Source organism: Bactrocera dorsalis, chromosome 2 (assembly GCF_023373825.1).
Source record: "Bactrocera dorsalis isolate Fly_Bdor chromosome 2, ASM2337382v1, whole genome shotgun sequence".
NCBI classification, from domain to species: Eukaryota; Metazoa; Arthropoda; class Insecta; order Diptera; family Tephritidae; genus Bactrocera; species Bactrocera dorsalis.
The window spans coordinates 87388452-87413247 of record NC_064304.1 but is presented as its reverse complement, the minus strand read 5'-3'; the positions used below and the strand labels follow the sequence as shown (position 1 = coordinate 87413247).

The 24796-nt window shown below is 35.9% G+C and overlaps 2 protein-coding genes across 9 annotated transcripts; both read left to right on the top strand.

The window, feature by feature from the left end:
- The first annotated feature begins 82 nt into the window (after positions 1-82).
- LOC105229515 (uncharacterized) lies at positions 83-1868 on the top strand. Its single transcript, XM_011209849.4, has 2 exons — positions 83-286; positions 846-1868. The coding sequence occupies exons 1-2, from the start codon at positions 230-232 to the stop codon at positions 1632-1634; spliced, it is 846 nt and encodes a 281-aa protein (XP_011208151.2). The 5' UTR covers positions 83-229; the 3' UTR covers positions 1635-1868.
- An 835-nt stretch (positions 1869-2703) lies between these two features.
- On the top strand, positions 2704-4665 carry LOC105229514 (FAM172 family protein homolog CG10038). Of its 8 annotated transcripts, none has more exons than XM_011209846.4 (6): positions 2704-2855; positions 3136-3241; positions 3307-3422; positions 3479-3666; positions 3751-4009; positions 4074-4665. In XM_011209846.4, the coding sequence occupies exons 1-6, from the start codon at positions 2796-2798 to the stop codon at positions 4386-4388; spliced, it is 1044 nt and encodes a 347-aa protein (XP_011208148.2). In that variant the 5' UTR covers positions 2704-2795; the 3' UTR covers positions 4389-4665. The 8 variants fall into 8 exon arrangements, with proteins under 8 accessions (XP_011208148.2, XP_029407518.2, XP_011208150.2 ...); XM_029551658.2 differs by having other exon boundaries at positions 3303-3422; XM_011209848.4 differs by having other exon boundaries at positions 2797-2920.
- The last annotated feature ends 20131 nt before the right edge of the window (positions 4666-24796 follow it).

Genomic DNA, 24796 nt, shown 5'->3' with positions numbered 1-24796 from the left:
TGATGCGCATACTAATCACTGAATTTGTTTATGGATCAGTTTGTTTGACTTCGAAAATTTGAATTCATACTTGCGATTTATTGGCTAAGTCTGTAGCGGTTAGTTCGGGCTCAGCTGTCTGTTTGGTTGCTTGGAACAAAACTGTATCCCGCGGAATATATTCTTGTTGAAGTTCAAGAACGTTGCATTAAATCAAATATTTAATTTTTTTCAAACTGAATCGACCACAATGCTGGGAGTACAAGGTTCCTTGTGGCATACCACATGTGTGTATGTGTTCGCGACAGTAAGTGCAAAATTTACATACGTACATGTTTATAATAAAATATTCCTCTGCTGAAGATGCAATATCCTAACATAACAGTATATTGTATATTTTTGAATTTAACATTATAGATAATTAAGTGGGCTCATGCAATTAAAAACGTGACAATTATCTGGCGAATTTGGTGAGAATAATTTAGACGAAAACTTCCAATATTTTAGCAACTAAAGACCGATTCTTTTGAGAAACAGCATAACCCGGTCTAGGCCTTGAACACGGTTCCCCCATTAGCGATGATATCTACATACATATATGTATTGTATTTTGTAATGATACATACGCTCATCGAGTGCAAGAGTTGAATGTGTGTGCATATGTCGTTATGAATGCCATAACATACATATTTGTGCGTAATTTTGATGAGCTACGAGCCTTTTCAGTGTTTCCACTCGAATAATTGCCCGCCATTTGCGTGGTTTTACGCGTGTGTTGCATTAACAAGTTTCAATTAAATTAACGAAACGATTTATGAGGCTTCTCACTTCTACAGTTCAATAAATATTGCATTTTCTGCTTTCAGTGCTTAATTTTGGAGATTGCAGCGTTGCCGGCGTCTACTCCGCTACCACAAACTACCCATATTGTCAGCTATGTACACCAAGGCAGAGCCGGTGCTAAGAGTGCTGAAATCAGGGAATTTGACTACGAGAAAGTTCATAGCGTGGATCATGAACGCAACGCTGCTATACGTGTAACGGAGCGATCAACACCCATTTCCCAGTTATATGGTGCATTTATTGAGCAGCTGGACACGAATCTAAATAATGACTTCTTACGCACTCATACAACTGGAACAATTGACATTTCCACAACGGAGTCGATGAGTCACACTGATGACTTACTTGTAACAAAACAAAACACATTGGAGGATGCCGATGATATTTTTGGTCGCAATGAACAACATGAGTCACCTAAATCTGTGTATAACGGGAGTCAACCCCATGTTGGCGGAATGATGTGGAGTCGCACGAAACAAAGTATTCCGGTTTTGGAACCTGTGCGTATTCTTCTGAATACGGTACGCGACCAGCACAACCAAACGGTGCATGCGGCTAGGCAACATCATCAGCTGTTGGGCTCAATGATGGGTGGAATGGCCGATCACATGGCCGCGAATGAATCATCAGCAATAGAGACCGAGGAGGACCGTGAATCCGCCAACGAGAGCACAGAATTCAAGTTACTTGATTTTGCTGGTAGCCTTGTTAGTATGCTATGGGGCTTTTTCGGTAATCTGCAGCGCGCCTTTGCGGCGAGCAGTGGTAATGCTCTGGCTTCCACCTCGTCCAGTTCTTCAGGTGGCCAGTAGGTTTGATTGTGTATTGCTTTGTAGCAGATGTAATGGATTTATTCAACTGTGATTAACCAGAAATTTCGGGTATTCGACGCAATATAAAACATACATACATGTATATACATACATATGTATGCATAGATAGTTTAGCTCATTTAGTGTAATTTAAACGATATCGAGTTAAAAGTTAATACATATTAACACCATATTTGTTGTAATAAAGTTAAATTTGCAATACAGAACTTTAAACATACCAAGGGTTGTTCATTTGCGACATATAGACATACAAATTCATTGTAACTATGTGCGTATTTATTATATTTGCTTAAGTTCGTTTCTTTAGTCTTTGGTGTTAACATCTGTGCATAGGTAATACATACATACGTACAAAAGATTTAACTTTGGATACTCTCTTGCCCAAGTGCAGTACAGTTTGGCATTCTTTAAATAACAATTTGGCATATTGACAGGAAGAAAGAGGAAAAGTTGCTTTTCTTTCAAAATACCAAATCCCCCTATCAGCCATTTAATTTCAATAAGAATAAATTTTTATAATGTGCCATATATTCACTTATCGGCACTGTCAGTATTAATAACTCAGACCACTTTCTGGTTAGAACCAATTCTGTATTTTTAACATTGCGATTTTTTGAAATCATCAAATTGCATGGCACTTACATGGATGCATATGCAAACTGCCGGAGTTGCTTCCAGAAACATTTGTCAATAAAGTCAATCTATCCCTCTTTTTTAAAAATTATTCAGTTTTAATTTAACTATATACAATATATGTATCAATACCAGAATTCTGCCGCTTCAATAACAACAACCTGATTTGAAATACCCTTGGCACAAATACTAAAAATATTGTAATTCTTTTGGTTGGTACCGAACAGCGACATCTGTACCTGAAGTTTTCGCTTTAGAATTATGTAAAGCAAAAACATTACTCGATACATTTATACAAAAAAGTTGTTAATAAGTAGTTTCACTCATTGAGAGCAATGCAAGAGCAAAATAAGCAGCACAAAAAGAAACAAATGCACATTTTTTTATTTTTAATTATTGGTTTTGCTTTTTAAAACATAAACCAAGGTTGTTGGAAATTTGACAGCTAGGAAATGGGGAATAGGTAAAAAAAAAACTATTAGGTGGCAACTGCGGCTTAAATAGAAAATGTCAAAATTGGTGAAAAGATTCTGCAAAGTAGCATTATTTTGGCGCTACATACGAAAGGTAAACAAACAATTGCCGCGTTGCTTCTGTAAAATTAAGTCAATCAGGGAAAAACATTAGAATTTGTAAGTTTTATTGACCTTGAAGTTTTTAATTGTGATGCAAGAGCTAACCTTCAAGCTAGACTAAGGTCTAGCAAAATTCAACGCAAATACATACATATACAACAACTTAAGACAAAAGATTTATTGTGTCAAAATATATGTATAATATGTATATTTATTTCTATGCACATCGTTTTTAATACAATAGCCCTTTAATTGATATTGTACTTTTATAGTCAGCACAACCGTTTCGCGGGGGTGAGTGCAAAAGTATGTCTTCAGCTGAAAAAAGTGGTCTGGCTATAAAGAAGTTACGTGAATTCGGCTATGCTTTCAATGCAGGTAATGTTTATTGTATCAAGTGGTTCTACAATTATAAATATTTATTTAATTTATTAATAAGATAGATGGACAATTGCGGAAAATTGATGACATTACTGGAGAGCCAGGAGAAGAGCCATTCAAATTCAGCATATCTGATGATCACAAAAAAAATCAGGAGCATTATGAACAATTAGCTGATGTAAGTTTACAATTCATAATAAATATTTTGATAACAAGTAATATAAATTTTCGCAGCAAATTCCTGAAATAGTCTATGATTTATTGGAGCAAAATGGTTTAAGTCGCACTTACGTTCCGGAGGATATACCGCAAGAGCAAGCCACATTCATTTTTACTAACCCTCAAAAGCTCGTAGAACCCAAAAAATTGATTGTGTTAATCCACGGTAGTGGTTATGTTAGAGCGGGACAGTGGGCCAGAAGGTAAATAAAGTTTTTATATTGCGGTAACGCTGCTTCTTTCCTTTATGCGTAATATGTATATATCTATTTATATTGCTAATATAGCCTCATAATTAACAATTCTATTGACCATGGTACTCAGATCCCCTATATAAAACGCGCTCAGTCTCTTGGCTATGATATTTTGGTGACAAATACAAATGACAATTTTCGCAACATTAACGGGGAAAATCATCCAATTCCACGTCTTGGTCATGCAACAGCACACGCTAGATATGTATGGGAAAAATATGTAATGGGTTGTAACCCTGAGAGCGTAGCCATTGTAGCTCACAGTTATGGTGGTGCAATTGCGATGGATTTAGTAAGTCCAATTATAAAATACTAATTAAGTTATACGAATAATAACAAATGCTCTTCCATTTTAGGCAAATCGATTTACTAAATTTTTCGAAGATAAAGTGTTTGCTATTGCCCTAACAGACTCCGCTCATTTCCAAATACCAGTAAAAGCAAAACACGTTGTTTTGGACATTGCATGCAATTGGGTATCTAGTTCTGCCCCACTCGATACGGAAATTTATACGGGGGAGGGTGAAATGCATAGTGTATCGGCAGGGCATCCTAAACATGAATGGACTTCCTATTCTGCCTTTGAATCAGTTTTCAAGTTCTTAGAAGAGAAATATGAACGAAGTCAAGAGATTGGATCAATAAGTAAAAAGGCGAAAACGGAGGATTAATTATACATACGAAATATTTGTTCAATAACACATTTAACGGATTCAGAATTGAGTATGTGTTAATTGATTTCAAAGTTTTATTTGTCGGCCACGGCTAAGGATTTTTTGTATCACTGGATAATCACGGGCAAATCTTTATAAATGTTGTGCATTTTTTGTTTGTATTTTTTAATGCATGGGTAATGTGTACATTCCATTAAATATTGCATTTAACATTTTGTTCCATCAGCATATTCCAATCTTATTAATATACATATGTCAGTATTGCGTATGTCAATTTGAATAATTTTATTTCCTCACATATGTATGTACATATATGTTCGAGTATATGTGTATAAAAATCGGGAAAATCAATCATCAGCGTCTGGAGCGACGCAACATACATTGTTTAAAAGCCATATGTATATACTACATACATATGTATGTATGTTTGTACATTTGGAGATATTTGTATCCATAGCAGCGCGTGATAGAAGCCAGCTTACCAATTACTGTAAGATGGTAGTTGAGGTTAGACAATGGTTAGTAATGGTCACAACTTTGACAATACATCTCTTCAGTAGCTGTCACATTTCATGTAGTCAACGTACGCACTTAATCCATATTAAGTGGTGGGTTATTGGCAATGCCGCTGGGTAATAATTTGTTTTTTTTTTTATATATTTTTGCTTTCCTTCTTGTTTAGTCGGTTTTATATGTATATTTCTATTTTTTCATATAATTTTGAATTTTTGTTTTACTCAATTCTTTACCTTTTTATTTATTAGTTCATTTTCATACTTTAGGCAGGGCATATCAAGTTTGCCACGATGTTTGTAACACCCAAAAGGTAACATCGAAGATCTTATAAAGTATGCACATATATAATTGGACGTCCGTCCGTCTGTATATACGTGAACTAACGCTTCAGTTTAGTTTAGTTGCTCAGATAACTATATTCAAGTTCTTGTATGAAAGTTCTTTTATTTGTGAGATGTGGGCTTTCTTTTGCAGATGGGCGGAATCGGGCCATTGCTACGCCCACAAAACGTCATTACTCGAAAGCCTATAAAGTGCTGTAATAGCCTCCAAATTAAGATACAAAACACTGTAATTTGGTGCAGATGATTACAGTGGTGAGGACATTCCCACGACAGTAACCGGAATGAACCTGAATTTTTATCCGGCCAAGGACTGTCAACTAGGCAGAATTCTGCGGCTACAACAACAACAATAACAGTTATGAGGGACATGTGTGGTTCAAAAAAGTGGGCGTGGCGCGCATAAGTTTACTGTACATATTTCCTAAACCATTCAAGCTATGTAACCATACTTCCTGAGTTCAAATATTTTTGGCATTTCTATTCACTCTGTAAAAATTGTTGAGTTCCTCACTTTCACTTTCCTGTATACATTGCATAAAACTATGCACTAATAGTGCCTTTGAGGTGTGCCACCTTATGATTAAAAGTTGTCCAAATGCGATTAGAACTATTCACGCCCTCAGATGCCGAATATGTGGACCACAGTTCCTATTATCGAAAATATCGGGTAGACTGTGACACATAATTTATAAATTCGAAGATAATAGTTTTTTTTCTATATGTCAAAAAGGGGTTGGATTGAATCCTCCGGCTGACTTTATATAGCGCATATTAGCAAATATGTATGTATGTACGAGGGTTGTCTTAATAAAATTGGGGCAGCGTGTTTTTCCAATAACCGTGCATCTTTAGCATAATTAACTGAACGTATAATATTGGATTTCAACCGAACTTAGCTTCTCCTTACTTGTTTCCTTTTGTTTTGGAAATCCTTTTAGATCTTGTTTCCTCATTCTATTACCATTCGTGGGCTCACGATGTGTATTAAGTAAGTTTTGCTAGTTTGCCTTAGGAGAACTAGACTGGCGAAGAACTTTGGATATTACATTATGCGAATTTTAACTAGATTGATGTCTCTAATAAATATAATATAAAGAGATATATTCATTATATTCTATATTAAACAAATACGAACATTTTTTTGATGGTTTTTAACTTTTTCAATTGAATACAAATATACTAGCTAAGCGTTGAAATAGCGAGAGTGGTAAATAGAGTAGTAAGACATCATATGAAAATAGGTAATAACCAGCAGATTAATTTATTTCTAGTATAATGTATTATATTACCATTTTTCGTTGAATTCATTGTGTATTCTTATATCTTCTGTGCTTCATTCCACTGGTGCCAATATTTCACAACAACACGTGCGACTGCCAAAGGACTATGTGATCAAACGCAATAAATAAGAACGAGTTTCTGACCCGATCCGTGACAAAGAATGAAAATGGATATATGGTCCGGATTGGCAGAAACCTGTATAATCGATTTTATGTATATTAAGGGGTTAGGGGTAGTCAGAGACACGAAAAAATTAGAGTTTTCAGCATTTTTTTTTTGCTATTAAATCATATTATTTTACAAAAGTAGTAATATTATAGGATATGTTGACTTGAAGTCACGAAATTTTCAAAAAAAAAAAATTTTTAATTTCCAAAGTTATAGTTGTTTGTGTTGGCCCTGTTCCAAAAAAGGTACTTGCGGTGACAAGCATAATTCCTTGGAGATCCATCTAAAAATAATCGGACAAAAAAAAATTAGTTTTATAAATAGATAATCCCGGACCTAATCGAAGGATTTTATTCTTTTTTTCAAAATTAACAAAATGGTGGTCTCCAGAAATTTTTTTCTAAATTTTTGCAAAAAAATCAACAGTTAATTGGTCTTAAAAAATCGAAATTTTCGAAAAAAATAAAAATCCTTCGATCAGGCCCGAGTTTATTATGTCTTCTAAAAGCTGTATAAATTTCATTAAAATCTACTGAGCAGTTTTCGAGTTACAGTTGTCACCGATTCAAAAAACATAGTTTTGAGAAAAACGCGTTTAAAGTTTCACACTAGCGCTGTGAAGTGCTTGAGCTCTCTTTGTTATTTGTAGAATAACTCAAAAACTAATTATCGGATCAACGTGAAATTTTCAGAGAATATTTTTAAGATATTACACTTAACAAAAATGCAAAAAAAAAAAAATATTTTTTGAAAATTCTAACTACTCCTAACCCCTTAAGAAATAATGTACATACATATATAAAACAAATCATTTTGGCAGGCAACAGACAAACTCTTCTTGAATACAGCAGTTTTGAATTGTAACTTATTCCGTAATACGAGAAGAGCAGTGGAGCCCAACTAATGTACTGTGGATGATTCCTTTAAGATTATTTTCTTTTTAAAGACCAGGTGACTGGTCGGCCAGACAGCAAATGGAAAAGACAAGGCCAACATCTATATCCTTAGTGAAAATCGTCTGCAATATTTATTATTTTGGCTCGATTATGTGTACATTCATAGTTTCCATGCCTGTAATAAAAAAAATGTATTCTACGCATTTTTGGAAACTGAATGGGATCATTAAAAATTGCCCACAATATTTTTCTATCATCCCCCTCCTTATGGATATGAGGATTGCATATTTTTACAATTTCATATATGTATTATACCTGGTCTCGGGTGAAAGTTAGTGTTTAAAGCTCAAATAATTAAAAGACGTATATTTTTCACATCTGAAGGCACCAATATTCTTAGGGGACAATATATGATATTTGCCGAAAGTGCTTGCGAACCAATAAAATTATGTATGTACGGCTTGAATTACATACAAATACTTACCGTTCATGATGAAAAAAATAATACATTTAAGACGACCTAAAAGAAGCGCTAACAATTCGAATAATTGAAAGGCTATCTAACGTTCGGTTCCGTCCCAACCTAGAGCATTGACACTTGTCAAAGCCAGCAACTTTTCATCGAGAAATTGTATTCATTCACTCGCATCTCATAAATCAAAATCCGCTTTTCTTTTCAATTGCTACACTACAACCAATATTTGAAATATTGCAATTTTAAAATGACATTCGAAATTAGCGCATGTTTGCCCTTTGTGAATGTGCGGCGAAAGCTCTGCGTTCAAGTGCAAGCGGTGGCGGCGGGCAGAAGTCATAAATAATCTTGCTTGCCAATAAATGCTCATAACCATCACAGAGCATGTCCACATCCCTGCCATCCCCACATGCCCAAACCAACTGCGAATACTACTGATTCTGTGTTGACTCTCGTGGCTTGTGACATGTCGAAAGCTGTTTGCGAACCCAACATGCACGAGGTCATCGCGAAAGACTATTAAACATTTTCGAGTGCTCCAGTATAACATCACGAATCTCATGGAGCATAATACTCAAGTGTGACGAATTTTTATGGTTGAAAAATGATTGATGTCGTAATCACAGCGTTGACCAAACAACAACACTACGGAATTATTATTGATAACGCAATTTTATGCATTTTCAATTTTTAAATATTTATGCCATGAATTGAATCAGCCAAGATTATTGTTCCGTCGCAATTTCCGTTGTGTAAACAGCATCAAATTAGCATTTTATTTTGCCCGCTAAACTCTATTGTTCCGAATTTTTATTGCTTGCCACCAAAAAAAAATAAGAATGGTGTTGAGAAACCTCTGCCTATAAATGACAATAAAGGAAAAATGCTGAAATGCAAGTTTAACGAATAAATAATGCCAAATAAGATTAGATAATACTGTGTGCAGCTAGACCACTCAGGCCACGCCGAAGGAAGGAATTCAAAAAAAACACTTGTAAACGAGCTTGAGAGTCTTAAAGTAGCGCAATTTTCACCCTTTTAAAACAGTATTACTCTGGTACAGTGGGACAAACTTAAAATGCAGAATGACATAATGGGAAAAATGATAAAAACTCCCTAAAATATGTTACACAGGTAGCGGCACTATAACACAATATTTGCATACATACGTATACTGACATTCACACATGCATGATACATATTCCATAATGTTTTCCAACATTATTTTTATTTATATAGTACATACGATGGTTTTATCAATAAATGTTTTTTAAACCATTCGCCTCACTGTAGCCCCTGAGCAAATGGGCCACTCGCCAATGGTGGTTATTTGTTAGTATACAAGCACAGCTTGAGGTCCTTTTACATACCTTCCACTTGGACCGAGTGATACAAGTGAAATGTATCTAACGAAAATTACATATATTATTTTTATCCTTTTGATTGGGGAATGTGTTAGCGAACCTTAATGCCAATAAAACGTTTCCACCCACTAACCCCGCCCGAAGGCGGTTCGACATCTCGGTGTAAATTTTTGAAAATCTACATTTTTTGAATAGGTTGAAGCCGTTGACAGCTTGTGCCATGACTTTCGTTGCCGATGACTATTGTCGAGAATACTTAAAGTACGAAATAACAACAAAAACAGTGTGATGATGATACGAGATAATGGCGCATCATCAATGCCGTTGCGGGGGGTGTGGCCATCCGCCTCAAGGTTTCGCTGTTTACAGATTGTTGAATTCAGATTTGATACAAAAGGACAATGTTTTGTTTTCCGATTTCTTTTCACCCCACCTTCGTGGTAAAAGATGTTTTAAAGTTATGTGAGACACTTGAAGGCGTTCGTATACTCGTATTGTTGTCGTGGTGGTCGAAAAGTCAGCGGTAGAAGGAGCAGGCAAATAAAAACATTAACATCATGATAACATAATTTCGTTTAATTTGCATGAATTTCATGTCTAATATTTTGGTTTAGGTGTGAAGACAAAGGGGTGAAGAATTTTTAGGGTTGTTATGTTGATCTTAATGAAATTTGGAAATAGTATGTTTGTTACCTAAAGCGGCTAATTTCCAAATAAATGCTTTATATTAAATATTGTTTTATACAAAGCAATGTTGGGTCTTGGGCCTAAAAGTAGGCAGCAAAGGTTAATGAAAGGTCTTGTTGCTTTTAAGAATCGTTTAAATTGCAATTTTTTATTCAAATTTTTTTTAAGAGAAAAGTATATTTTTCCACTTAAGCGCGCTTTCCACCTGTTATTTCGCCATAAACAACTCCCACTTGTTTAAGCACTGAGTTCGCTCGTTGTGACCACGTTTTTTATATCAGGCTTGCTTACTTTCGCTTTTAATGGGTTTGCACGTTTACTTTTTTTTCGCGTTTTTTCGCCATTGTCGGCAGCTCTAATCTTTGCGCCATTTATTCACACTTGATTAACACGCGACTGACATTTGGTTGACTTTTTTGTTTGTTGTACCATCTCGAAAAGATGTAAAAAACCACAGGATTGAGCAATGAGTAAGCCAGGGCTGTGCCCATCTGGCTGTCACCAACGGAGTGTGCAAAAGGGCGCAAAAGGCCAAAATTAAAAATGAAAAAAGTGGTGGTGGAAAAGTTGTCAAATACTCAACATTTCATGTGCACTTCCGCACGCCTAACTATTCACTCCCACGAGCACTTGTAAGCTAGGGGGAAGGGGACAAAAAGACGTAGCAAAAAATTAAAACTCGTTTCGAGCTTCTCTGTTTGGTTGGGTGGGCGATTCTACCGCAGGCCAAACATATTAATAAACCAAACGTCAAATGGTATAACAATGCCACGCGGTTGCACGCGAGGCAATACACATGCTCACTCAAAGATCTAAGTACAAGAGCAGTCAACGGAGTTAATGTCTACGACGACCACAGCTGTCAACTAAATGTCATATTCAAATGCGAAAGTAAATATGGCTATGGCATTGTTACAAACGACGCTACTGTTTCGCCTATGATTTCCGTTCCAATTCACCTCCCCTTTTCAGTATTTGTTGCTTTTGTAATATTTGTTGACCATACTGTTGTCAACTTGACTTTTGTGTATTTTTATAATCGTATATCAGCTCTGCAACGCCTGAAGTCAGTTAAACGTCATTTCGTACATAGGGTCTTAGGCTCGCCTAAATTACATACAAGAACAGAAATATGGACATAAAATGGCTAATTCCAGACATACTGAAATCCATGATATGAGCGTAAATTGGAGAAACCCAGTTCGGATGTGTTTTAGTAACACAAAATATAAAAACCATTTTGCTGACAATTTCCATGAGTAAAAGAAAGAAAATCATTATCGAATATCTCTAGATTTTGTATGCTTCATGGCCGTCAAAAGAAAATAAGTATGATTATTACATTTTTACAATATTTTTATTGAAAATTATTGTTTAACGATATTCTTGTGACCTTTCTTATTATAAAAAAAAACATTATTTTATATCATAACGCTGACCTCTTAAGAGGGCAAAAATTTTTAGTTCAGTCCAGCCTTAAGAGCAAGGTGTTTGAGAGTCTCAAGTCATGTTCTGGCCATCTGGACCAGTGGAATGATTTGTTAAGTTCTTCGACTTGGAAGGTCATACCACTGAACAACTCGCTCAAAGTTTACTAGATTTCTTGAGTGAGAGTGGCATTAATATCAAAGATTGTCGTGGGCAAAGCTATTATAATGTGAGCAACATGAGTGGGAAATACGTCGGCTTACAAGCCCGAATTAAGAATATAAATAAGTATCCAAATGCATTCCCAGACTGCTGTACAGAAGCATTACTTTTCTTCGATTTCATTGAAAACCTCTATACATTTTTTCCGCTTCTACCTATCGATGGGGTCGTCTTACGAACGCACTTAAAGATTCTACTTCAAAAATTCCGATTTTGAAACGGTTATCGGACACTAGGTGGTCAGCAGGAGATGATGCTACGAAGGCACTTTTATGTGGTTTTATCACTATTAAGCAAGTATTGGAAGACATTTTCAATAACGTGGATCAAAAAGCGGAGTGCCGTAATAAAGCTTACGGACTACTTTCAACGATGAATAAGTTAGAAACGGGAATAATGACAATTACGTGGAACGAAGTCCTAGAACGCTTGCAAGCGACTAGTGCTTCGCTGCAGTCGTCTGATCAAGACCTTAATAAAGGGATACGCCCTTTATGAATCATTATATGGCTACGTCCAAGCAATGCAATCCATTTTTTCAGATATTGAGGCAAGAGTCAAAGATCTGACCTACTGTAAAGAATACCAGCAACAGACGACGAATCAAGCGAAATATATACATACAAAGTAAGACCATTTCTGCGGCTCTACTACACTCGACGACTTTGTTGAAAATCAAACACCTGGACAACGTTTCGAATTTGAGGTGTTTATTGTCATTATTGATAACGTACTGTCTGCTTTAACTAAACATATGAAAGCATATCATAAAATTACTAGTGTTTTTGAAGTATTTCGACAGCTAAAATCTCTTACAACAGAAGAGATTTTGGAAAAATCCTCTAGTATGGTCAGTGCTTACGAAGATGATTTGGAGTAAAGGCTAGGCGGCGAATTAGTGCAGTTCACAGAGCTGCTGAAAACAAATGTGACTACTGTTATTGATAGCAAGAAACAGGAGCCTCTGGAACAGCAATATTATAAACTTTAAATAATTCTTTAAAATCGTGTGTCCCAAACTTAGAAATTGCTTTGTCTCTCATAATAACTAACTGCAGTGGCGATCGTTCTTTTTCAACATTGAAATGTATTAAAAATGAATTAAGGAATACGATGGGCAAAGAACGTCTTAATAATCTCATTTTGTTGAATATAGAACGTAACTTGCTTAAGGGGGTATTCTGGTTTAGAAATTCGAAAAAATCTATTTTTTTTTGCATATTTTTATAGTATAAACGTTCAAGAAAATGTCCCTAAGAGGATTTTTCGAAATTCAAATTATTTTCCGAGTTACAGCTCATTTTGTGACGCGCCGACAAAACCGTTTCGCAGCCTTTCTCAAACTTTAAACTCGTTTTTCTCATAACTACTTTTCTAGAAACGGTGTGCATGATATCTCAAGTTCTACTCAACCGATTCACATGAAATTTTACACAGAGCTTTCTTATACATTATAGTATCGCACTACGAAGAGCTTTCGAAAGATTTTTTTTTTTTAACGTTTCGTAGTGCGATAACTACACTTTTACTCTTCACGGACTTCGCATAAATTTTCATTTTAGGTCACGGAAAGGATTTATATCCTGCACAACAGGACAAGCCATTGTATCATCAGTCTCTACTTCGCCGACCTGCAGTTTTTTTAATTTAATTTTTTTTCTTATATTACTTCTGCTTTGTATTCTTAGAAAATCAATAAAAGCATGTAAAAAAATGGATAGTTAAAATAATTTTTGAATTTTTTTATCGCGTCAAAAAAAATATCTAAAATTCGGGCTTCTAAACCAAAATACCCCCTTAAAGAAGTCGATTTTGAAAGTATTGTCTCTAAATTTGCCCATAACAAATCCAGAAAACTTTATTTGTAACAATTTTGTTTTACTTAATACCCTAAACTTGAGAACCTATAGCAACTCAGGTCTCCTTGACAGAATTTGCTACAGGCCCCGCGCTACTTTAATCCGGCACTGACATAAATATGTACTTTTAATTATTAAAATCCTTTCACTTTGTCTCGTTCACATCTTTAGTACATATGTATATATATTTTTTAATGTATGTATGTTCGTATTTATGAAGGGATTATACAAAACAAATTCTGAATGTACTGGAATAATACCTTCCAACAAATTGACTAATTTATTACTTTTGCCAAAACATATGTGACTCCCTCTTCAAAGCATAGTTATAAACTTTCTTAGACCACATTTGCCTTCTTTGAATTTATATGAATGTAAAGCTTAAAAATTATTAAAGTAATTAGAATGTAGCTTCGCTTTTGCATGTGTGGCGCAAGGGGAACCAGCTCCTCAGCTTCCTTCTGGCAGCCAAGTATCAATAGCAAATATTTCACTCTTGTGCGCTCTGAAAATGATTTATGACCACAAATTATTTACTTGTGTTCTCAAGACAAGCGAGGAAGATATGTGATGTCCTGCGGGTAACGGCGCTCAATTCACCACACCAACGAACAGCCACATCCACCCTCTTACGGAGAATCCCGTTAAAGGAAATATGTATGTACTATTTCGTTGGTTGTTTTTTAAGGACACTGCACACATCACCCCGACGTTAGGGCTAACATATGTATGTATGTATAAACATGCACTTTACTACGTATAAGTTAAGACGGACATTGTTTTACAAGCAGTGATTTTGACTTATTGAAGGGATCTTCTCAGGGCGCCACATATGCGTGTGGCATCGATATCTACATATACTTGTGTGTATGTATGTACATATATGTACACAGCAGCTTAGTATAAATATTTTTTGCGGCATTTGTATCGGCGGCATTAAACACTTAATAAAAAATGTACACATTAAGAATCTAACGCATTGATATTACATAGATTTATTACAGCACTTTTCGATAAATATACACATAAGTAAGCGCATACTTATTTTTTATGGACTTTATCGTTATCTGGCCTAACTTGGTGGGCTGGTCACACCATTTTGGGGTACATAAATCTCCATCGCTCAGTTTCACTTTCACTTACTAAGTAGTATATCTTAAGTGTGATAATAAAGCCCAAATCTGTAGGGACCACATGAGCGCCAGTCCTTCGATAGACCATTAGGAAGTCATAAACAATGATTAAATTGATGCTGCACAGCAATTAAAAGCAATATCTGGAAAAGAATAAATGCGGTTGTTAGATATTTTTTCATATAGATATGTTATAGAGTAAGAAAATCATTTAAATACTTACAATTCAGAGAAAAGTCTTCAGGAATTGTGTAATATTCTACATCGGAATAATCATTAGGTGCTATCCATATACGGGGTACGCGAAAACAAGTTTAATAAACATGTTGCAACACAAACCTTCATCCATCAAATGCCAGTTCTCTTCTGACGCCTGACTCAGCTGGACCATTTTTAAGTGCACAAAGTAATTATCTTCAACACTTTTGAGCAAAGAGTAGTGAAAGATGTTTCTGGGCTTTAATTTAGCAGCATGTTTGGATTCAGAATATTGTCCGCCTTGAATTCATATACATATGTATGTGTACTTGCATATTTTCACATGTTTTTCTCAAAAAATTAATTTTCACACTTCGCTGATAAGAGTGATTCTACTCATACATTTTATTTCAAAACTGGCATTAAGATAGATTAAGTTATATTCAATTATTCAACATAACTGATTAATTCTAAACATTTGTATAAATAATATCCTTGAGTCATTGGTACTTCATTTCCATCATGGGAGATCACAAATACTGATCTAATGTAAATATTCATCAAAAGTCCTTCAGACTACAAATTAATTATATCAAAACTAATAAGAAACTAACCATGAAGAATTTTTCAACTCACAAAAGTGACTATATTTTAGATAAAACGATTTTTCCGAAATATATATGTATGTACATTGTACATACTTATTCGTCAGTAAAGAGTTAGCATCGTTCAATTTTCTTCAGGAACTTCTCACAAAATCTTATTGAATATATGTTTTAAGTGAATTTAATATTTCGACAATTGAAAAATTCCATTATGTGCCTTTTTGTGTACGTTTGTGTGTTTGAAAATAGTCAAGGGCGACCCTCTGCCACCCCATCATGTGACCTGAATGCCAATGAGCTTCTACTTAGACGTGCTGAACGGTTTTTTCGTCGAAGCGCAAAGCCACGAAATATTACATAAAAGCCGCATGTTATATTTAGTGTGAAGTCTAATAGAATTTTCAATTTTTTACTCAAATTTCGCACTTCCGGAGACTTTGCAAATTGGTGCAAATTTAACGGACTACCCATTTAGTGCTCGTGTGTATGTGAGAATGTGAGGCGATACACAGCTACCGACACAAAAAACATAAATAACAAAATTTTAGGACAAAATATCAATATCCACTTTTGTGGTACGCCGACTGAATGACAATTTCTCTAATTTTGGAAGTACATACATATGTACGAATATATGAAAATATGGTTTAAGAGTTGCAAGTGTGGCACAAGTTTAGCAACTTTATGAAAACATAACACCGTCTCACTCGCCATACATAATATTTGCTTGTTGTTATTCACGGAGGGGCTTGGTGTATAAAATTTATTTCTTATTTTGGAAATATACTTTTTTAGTTTTTGTAAAGTGTTTTCTTATATTTTGCAGCTTTTATAAGAGAAATTTTCGCATAAATTTGTTAGTGGTGCAAATTTGCGTTTTACACAAATTTGCGTTGGCATCAGAGTGAGTTGGTAGTTGTACGAGTATGCACGAGGATTTTGTTGTAAATCTTACGGAAGCATTTGCTCTACCAGCCGTCACTGGAGCTGCCTGAGTGGCACGCGCTGCGAGCTGAAAAGTTACTTTGTGTCTACTTGACTGATACTTACTTGTTTCACAAAGTGTGAGTTTCAATGCAACAACAGGGCATCTGCTTAGTTGCGCGATGGAGCTTTGCTGAACAGTCATGCCGCGTTGATAATGTCGAGGACGAGCACATCTACGGAACTCAAATTATAGCTAGCATCAGAGCGAGTGGATAGTGAAGTGCTCGTGAATATCAACCCAAAAGTACCTCGGCATTTATGCGTGCATCAGAACATAAGTTAAAATGATTTATTTCAAAATATCTAAAATAATATGCTTATAGTATCTGGTTCTAACAAACTAAACTGGCAATTCCAAACTAGTCAAGTAGCACAGTTCGTAGCCACGTATTTTAACATTTCATTTTTTTTTCACTTTATTCACTAAATGTTTTGCCTATTAGGAATAATGCTCTTCAGCGCCTGGAAGTATGTTGAAATCGTGAGGGTGCATACAAATTTGGCGACACTGTCAAACCCATAAAGCAGTGAACATGATACCACTTAACTGTAAATGTGTGTTCTATGGACTAACATTAACGGAACTACAACAAAAAAGGGCATACACATAAAAATGCCTTGAAAAAAGTCAAATGGAATGAAATAAAAAATGTACTTTTTTATTGAAGCCATTTCTCCCTGCGGTAAAACGAATCTCAGTCAAATGCTTTTGCCTGGGTGGGGGACATTAAGTGTCAAGTCCATGTTGTTGTGCGTAAGTAGTCCTGGGTGGGGTAATTCTCAGGTGTATTTCTTTGACAATTGAACGTTTTGTGGCATTTATTTGCATTTAAAATTGTCAAGTTGAAGATGAAGAATTGAAGCAAAGTATTCGTTTCCTATTTGATTCTTGCTTTTAAGAATACGCCAATCTTATGTTCATATATATATGTACGAGTATACGTATATGTGGCACAATTACAAATGTGTGCATATATTCATACTCGTATGTAGAGGAAAAAATGTGCCCAAAATACGTGGCACGTCTCTCTTCATCTTAACTCTTCAATAAAGAATATTTCAATGCATTCACATTGAGAATGATTTATTGGCACACGTAAACAACTGCTAAACTTCCGTTAAAGCACGACTACTCGGCAACCATCATGTTCACATAAAAAAGTAAAAAAATGAAGAAAAATTGCCAAATCGCCGGAATTACAACTAAAAGCCCTCAGAAGAGCTTGCCGCAAAATAATGACGCCGCAATGCCCTTCAACACATACTGGACCACAGCTCATTCATATACTATATATATACTATACATACGTGTGCTTGGATGTACTATATTATCGACATTGACAATCACCACAATGGACACTTTCATTTCATTTGCTCACCGCACTGTCAATATTCTTTCATGTCCAATTTTTATTGCTTTTATCACGGTGGATGTGTGTATTGGAGTTTATGTAGGAAAAGGCTTTCTTCTCTAAGCAATACTGCATATATGGATGTGTGCATTTGTCAGACTCGATTACCCTCGCCCACCATTTTCATGCGTTTGATTGTTCATACCATTTACCATTTACAGGTGCGCTCGTGTCTGCTGCGAAGCATACAAGCATACATACATTCAAAGAAAAGCAAATAGTGTGCTATCGAAAACTATACTGAGTTACGTAGGTGGGAAAGCACTTCCGCTTAAATGGTGGCAATTTGAAATGGTCACACTCGATATCCCATTGTATGTGGATATCTAATTTATATCAATTGGCTGTAAACGACAAAGAAAGTGGGTAAAGATAATGTTGCTTTGTCGATAAAAAACTTCCACTAGAAAACAAGCCTGCATGCATGTCCTTATTTAGTGTCGACACTTGATACAAATGATTAAAATAGAAAATAGTACAAAAGTTATCGCATTGACGTGTGAATATTTTATTTAATTTTTTAATACTTCTATATTTATTGGATCAGGCTGTTTAATGCCTAATGACTTTGCTCTGTGTAAGCGGGTTTGTAGAAAGGCATTAGTTCAGAGTGTCACATAATTACAGAATTTGAGTATATTCTTCATTCTTCTTTTTAGACTGCCGGCTACATGAGAACAAGTAAAATAAAGGTCCTGCTTGTCCTTTGGGCTCTTTACATTTAACCTTTTATTGCCAATTCTTAATATGTAACTTTACTATAAACTGACTATTCTAAGAAATACTAGATTTTAGACATCAGACTGGGGTTGCTGGAAACGAAAGTATTCATAACGTTGTCCGAATTGCTAATTCAGTTGGCGTAGCCAATAAGTTCCGACTTTTGAAGTACGGACTCTTTTCGGCAACCTAATATCGAAATAAGCAATTAAATTGAGTTTTTCAGTTTTATTCACACCACCTTCCGTTCAATTGCAACGACGACGATATTTAATTACAATTTTATGATATTGAAGAAGTTTTTTTTTAATACTCGTAAATATAATATGTATATAAATAGCTAAATTAGAATTGAACTCCCCTACTGCGCAACCGGTTTCATCAACAGGCAAGAGAAATTCGTTGCACACCTTTTACATAAATCGTTTTATTAGCGATTTGCAATACCTTAAACTGGATAAGTTTTTTAAATTTTATTTCACCTTTTTTTTCTCTCGAATTCAGTTTTTACACAGGCCTGTTGACAAAATATAGAATACAATAATCGTAAAGATCGGGCTTGTCTAGACGCAAATCTTGCTAACAAGTTTTAGCTAATAAAAAGTGCATGCAAATTTATACCCGATGTGCAACCAATGGAAGGAGCTTAATACAAATATATAAAAATCAAATATTGGCATTGAGTATGGGTTCGTTAATATGCAATGCAATAATAAGCAAAATGGTAAATCATGTACATACATATTTCTAAAATCTAAATCCTTGCACTCGTTATTCAAGGCGGGTAGGTTTCCTGAAGACTTCAGTACAGTTAAGATCGGTTGCAGTTAAACTTTTCTTGACGTCTTCTCTTTACTTATGGGAGTTGAGCTAAGCTCATCCTTATAAATTGGTTATATTTTTAAAAGAAGCTTAAAATTTTCCACATATGTATTTGTAATATGATATTCTCAATCGTATTCAATAAAAAACTCGATTTCGAATTTTTCGATTACTTATAATACTTACCATACTCGTACATGAAATTTTCATTGGGTATAAAGGAGATTTTTTGGATTATTATTCACACTTCCACTGTTAGAGGGGGTTTTGTAGTATAAAAGCTGCTATGGCTTACGGAAACAGTCAGTCACAGGTGTTTGTGAATCAACTCAAGATATTATAAAAATGAAAATTTTCGGCGTTCTCGGGTTGCTGTTTATTGTTTTGTCGGGCGTTATATGTGGCACAACTGCGGATGAAGGTGATGTTGTCAGAAGAACGAAACGTCAGTTTGGTTTTCCCGCCTTCGGTAGAGGGTTCGGCGGTCCTGGATATTGGAACCCAGGATACGGAGGTTATGGAGGCCCCAGAGGCTTCGGAGGTTTCGGAGGCTATGGAGGTTACGGTGGTCCCTTTGGCGGTTGGTATGGCGGTAGAGGATACGGTTATTTTCGCTAACATATTGGAAAATACTATGTGTATTATATAACTTCTAACGTCGACATATTTTTAAAACCGTCTAAGTAACAGTGAATAAAGTAATATGTGTTACATATCAGAAACCTTTTCTGAATCAGTAGATAAGCAAATCTCTGCAATTAGTTTTTCCAACCGGAACTGTTTATCATTCCTTTACGAATAGACGCTCTCTTCATCTTTAACGCCATTCGCATCCCGAAATAACAAATTGTCAACGCACAGTACACAAATCGACACTTAATCCACACGTAGCCACCCACGCGCCCATCCATTTACTTCATGCAAAACATTTGTAGATATTTGTGTAACAACTTGAATCAACATTTGTCAATTTGTGAGGCAGCATTCTTGAGCAGCTGTCGACTGCATTAGATGCTTACTTTGCGACTTTTGGAAATCGGCTCCCCATTCCAATGGCATTCGGTGACGATGAGCGAGAGACTAGCTTCACGCAGATTCTTCTAGCAGCGCAGGATTACTGTGAAGATCTTTGTGAACGGGAAATTTGCATTTAAACTCAATAAATCCACTTTGCATACGCCAACAGCAATAAAGCGGAGCAAACAACAATTTAAAGTACGTATTCAAACTCGGCGTTAAGATGTGTAAAGACATCCGATTTCGCTTAACCACTGATTTGTGGCAAAGTCATGAGTGCGTAATCAACTAGGTACTTACATACCTCCCATATCCATATGGGCAATGTTTATGCATATAGAGCAGGTAGAGGGGCACTTATGATATACATATATATACATACATATGAATAAATAAGTAGATAATTCGCCTGAACTCTGGCTTACTTTTTTTACGCGGATACGAAAGGAAAATTACAATTTAATAGCATTGCAGACAGGGCTATTACTCACTTTGGAATTGGAAACTATTGGCTGGTAAAGTTAAGGAATACTTCAGATTCCGAAAAACTTTAGATTCCGATTAAGAATTCAATTTTCCTTCACAAAACATCTTTCTTTAACATTCTAAACTTGCACTATTGATTATTTTGTATTTCTAATGTAACCAGAATATAGGAAGGGCAGCAAGGACAAACTCGTCTTTTCAAAAGATCTGTTATAAAACTATTCTCCACTCGTTATATGACGAGATAATATGGTTGTGGCCCGACATAATAGCAAATATTAGGTGATCTTCTTTTCAAAGCCATAAAAAATTAGTTCTCATCTACTAAGTAATTAAAAGTTCAGCGCTAAAAATGGCTTTTTTTAGTTTATTGCCTTGTAGGAGCAATTAGTTAATGTTATGCTGGACATTGGTTGATATAGCTCAATAATCAAACTAGTCGATAGTCAATTTATGTGGCAAGTATACTAAAAATTATGTAAGCCCATAGCCATTTTTAATTATATTATACATAGGTCGCAGGTATAGTTATCACAAGTATATTCCAATGACACATATTACATCGCTAGAATATGCATTTAGTGAAAAGCTATATATGGTCTGTTCCGTTTTCTATTCAACTTAAATTACGGTGCAAATATACAAGTAATATGTAAATGCAACGAATGGAAGTAAGAGGGCAGGAGTAGTGGCTCAGTCGTACAGGCAAAACAGAAACCATAAACCATACGGCGATCGAAAATGGTTTAATAGTCAACCTCAGATTAGCTCAACAAGCATCAATGGAGCGTTCGTAGCATGCAAACTATGCCCAAAGGGAAGAATAGTTTCGTCCACACGAAGTCAACGTTACGAAGGCCTAGTGTCTGCAATAATTCGTGCCCGAAACTGCAAGTACTGCGAAGGATGAAGGTGCTGATTGCTTTACTAAGAGCGGGGTGTTTGCTGATCCTTGTCACAACCAACGACGACAGCGCTCAAGCTTCTGCCATGTTACCATACTTGTTTGCATTGGGTTTGCTGCGGCAGACACCGTCGTCGCCCGACGGTTTCGACATAACCAGATTTTGAACCATCCATGGTTGGGTTTTGCAGCAGTGCTAATAATTCAATTAGTTATTAAAAATACTTAAGTGAAATTGTGCAGCAGAGCTTTCGTGCTACACAGTGTGTAATGCGGTGAAGCTGTGCATTGCAGTTCAATGAAAAATTGCCACTGGCGTCCAATTCTCAACTGACAGAGCAAATATTTAAGCAGCGCTTAACAGAGGTGGCATCCAGCTCCAGTGTGAAATGAAAATACACGCCAGTGTGGAATGTGCTGCACACTGGTCGAGCATGCCACAATTTTTATTTTGTTCGCTTAGTTAGCTTATTCGCTCTGCCTGAACGTACATAATCCTTTTAACCGAACTTTGTTTCTCCATCGGGCTATAGATAATCTTATGGTACTTACGTAGACAGCGTGGTTCATGCGGCTGTGCTTCTTGGATAAATTGTTTTGTGTGCGAGGTGCTTAACCACAATTAGATAACAAGTTCGGTGCACTCCTTTATAGTAGTCGGTTCATCAAAAATGATGGGTTCTTCAAAGGGCATTTTTACGCGATAAGGTGTAGCCACAGCGTTTTGCGTTTATTCGGTAATTCTAAGCACAGATTATACGGTTGATTGCAATATGAACTATAAGAAATATACAAATAACGCTATATAGTTTACTGTAAATTAACAATATCGCCACCCTGAGACCTTTTTAAAATATGAAATTAACTAATTATGTACCTTTTTCTGCTTAATAAAGGAACGCAATTCACCTCAACTTTGAAAGTGTAAACGAATCAAAAATTTTGTCTGGATAATTAGTTTTTTTTTTTATGCATGAATAAAAATGCATTTGAAATCCACTGAAGTAAACAGCACCCATAAGCACAATATGGTATTAGAAAAGGATCCAAAACCCGTTATATAAGTGGTTAAAGGTTTTGTTAAAGAAGCTTAAATGAGGAAAGTGAATATCACTTAGCCTTAATGGCTTATGCAATGAAAAAGCATAAGACGACACTGCAACAGCAACAGTAACAAAGAAAGTGTGTTGCAGCTTGCAAGCGATGCTCGCTACAAAGGATGGTTCTACGGCTGCAGCAGGGAAGCGCATTCAATTGGAGAATATAGAATAAAGTAGAGCAACACACCAAGCCGAAGAGCTATTGTCACTTAGAGTAACGACAGCCTGTCAAGCGATTGTCTGCTTGAGCGGACCGACGAGTGAAATGTGAGCACGCTGTTTGTGTGGCAAGGAATCGGTAGGCAAGGTAGGGAGCCTGATGATGCAATTGTTAGTGCCGCTGCATCGTGGAATGCGGTGGAACTCCTAGTTAACACAATAGTGGGTTGAGCGTTTATTTAGCTGTTGCGCTGCTGTTTTGCGTGATGGGCGACCCAATTAGTTAAAGTGACTGTTAGCTAAAATGCATGTGAACCATAAAAACATAGAGCTGGATTGCATGCCACGTTGATTGTGGGTTCCCGACATAAGCCGGTATGTGTTCGCTTAATAATTTAAAGGTAAGGTTGGTGGTATGAAATCGTGCAATTTTAAGGAAATAATTTATTTTAAACAAATAAATAAATACTATTTAATTTGATTGTCTGTCAACGAAAGTAGGCAACTGCATTTAAGAAATAAGGACTAATTTTGTTAATTATAACTTAAAACTAATAAATTTTGTACAAATGTGGTACCTTCAATATTAATATTGGTGCTTCATGCTTAATATTGTTGGCTAACAGGTCTTAAACCTCACTTTTAAGTTTCAGTCGTTTTCAGTGTGTGTGGGCTTCATGAAGTAACTCATGCAATGTTATATCTTTGTAGCTGAAGCAGATTGAACGCCGCATTTTTTTAGTTGTAAGTCTGGCCAATTTGGGAAAAATTGTATTCCTTTAAACAGTATTCTAAGCTTTCACGTAATGACGATTGGTGAATCTCCGCAATTTCCAGGAGCATTTAGATTCATACAGTGTTAAAGGAAATTAATTACCATTCGGCATTATTCTTATCTCAGGCGACCCGGGCGCAAACTCATATTCGAACCCCCATCAGCTTGCTAAATAGGCGTTTGCAATGCCTAATGCTGAAATATTACAGATATACACACAAATAAATTAATTTTTACACACACATATGTATGTGAATTTAAATGTAACAAAATGGTTTATTTTCAATTTGGAATGCTGTAAATGTTTCCTTGGACTATAAAAGAATCCTTTACAGGTACACATACCAACGCACGAGTATTATCTTAAGGACCATATGGGAAAGGGTTGATTGCAAGCATTTCAAAGTTAATAGCCGGATCGTGTGTGTGACATAGGAGTGGGAACGTCACAAATTTCCAAATGATTTGCATATGAATTTTAATTTCCGACTTCCAAACAACGCCTCAACAATTAAATAAAACCACTTGTGCTCACAAATACAACCACATGCCATATATGTCACATGTACATGAGCTGCATGTGTGGCAACGATTTGCATTTGAATTTATGAACAGTTGTGGCCACAATAGAACGACCTTTTGCCGCAAATATCCGCCCGCCCATGCTCCATCCACCCCGTGCTGCCAACAGATGAAATAATCACAAAAAGGTCGGCCCGTCCGCCATCGCGGCCTTATGGCAGTGCGAGTTTTGTGGCATTTCGGTTTTAATTCCCTCAGACGCCGGCGCTATTTCACGCTTATCACTAACAAATTATTTGCATGCATTTGTGTGCTTCGCCTCAAA

What these genes read in the sequence shown, in the direction of transcription:
- LOC105229515 (XM_011209849.4), top strand. Translation starts at nt 230, where the DNA reads ATGCTGGGAGTACAAGGTTCCTTGTGGCATACCACATGTGTGTATGTG. An exon ending in GTGTGTATGTGTTCGCGACA is followed by an intron (nt 287 to 845) that starts GTAAGTGCAAAA and finishes TTCTGCTTTCAG; the next exon opens with TGCTTAATTTTGGAGATTGC.
- LOC105229514 (XM_011209846.4), top strand. Translation starts at nt 2,796, where the DNA reads ATGTCAAAATTGGTGAAAAGATTCTGCAAAGTAGCATTATTTTGGCGC. An exon ending in ATTATGAACAATTAGCTGAT is followed by an intron (nt 3,423 to 3,478) that starts GTAAGTTTACAA and finishes AAATTTTCGCAG; the next exon opens with CAAATTCCTGAAATAGTCTA. An exon ending in GCGGGACAGTGGGCCAGAAG is followed by an intron (nt 3,667 to 3,750) that starts GTAAATAAAGTT and finishes TTGCTAATATAG; the next exon opens with CCTCATAATTAACAATTCTA.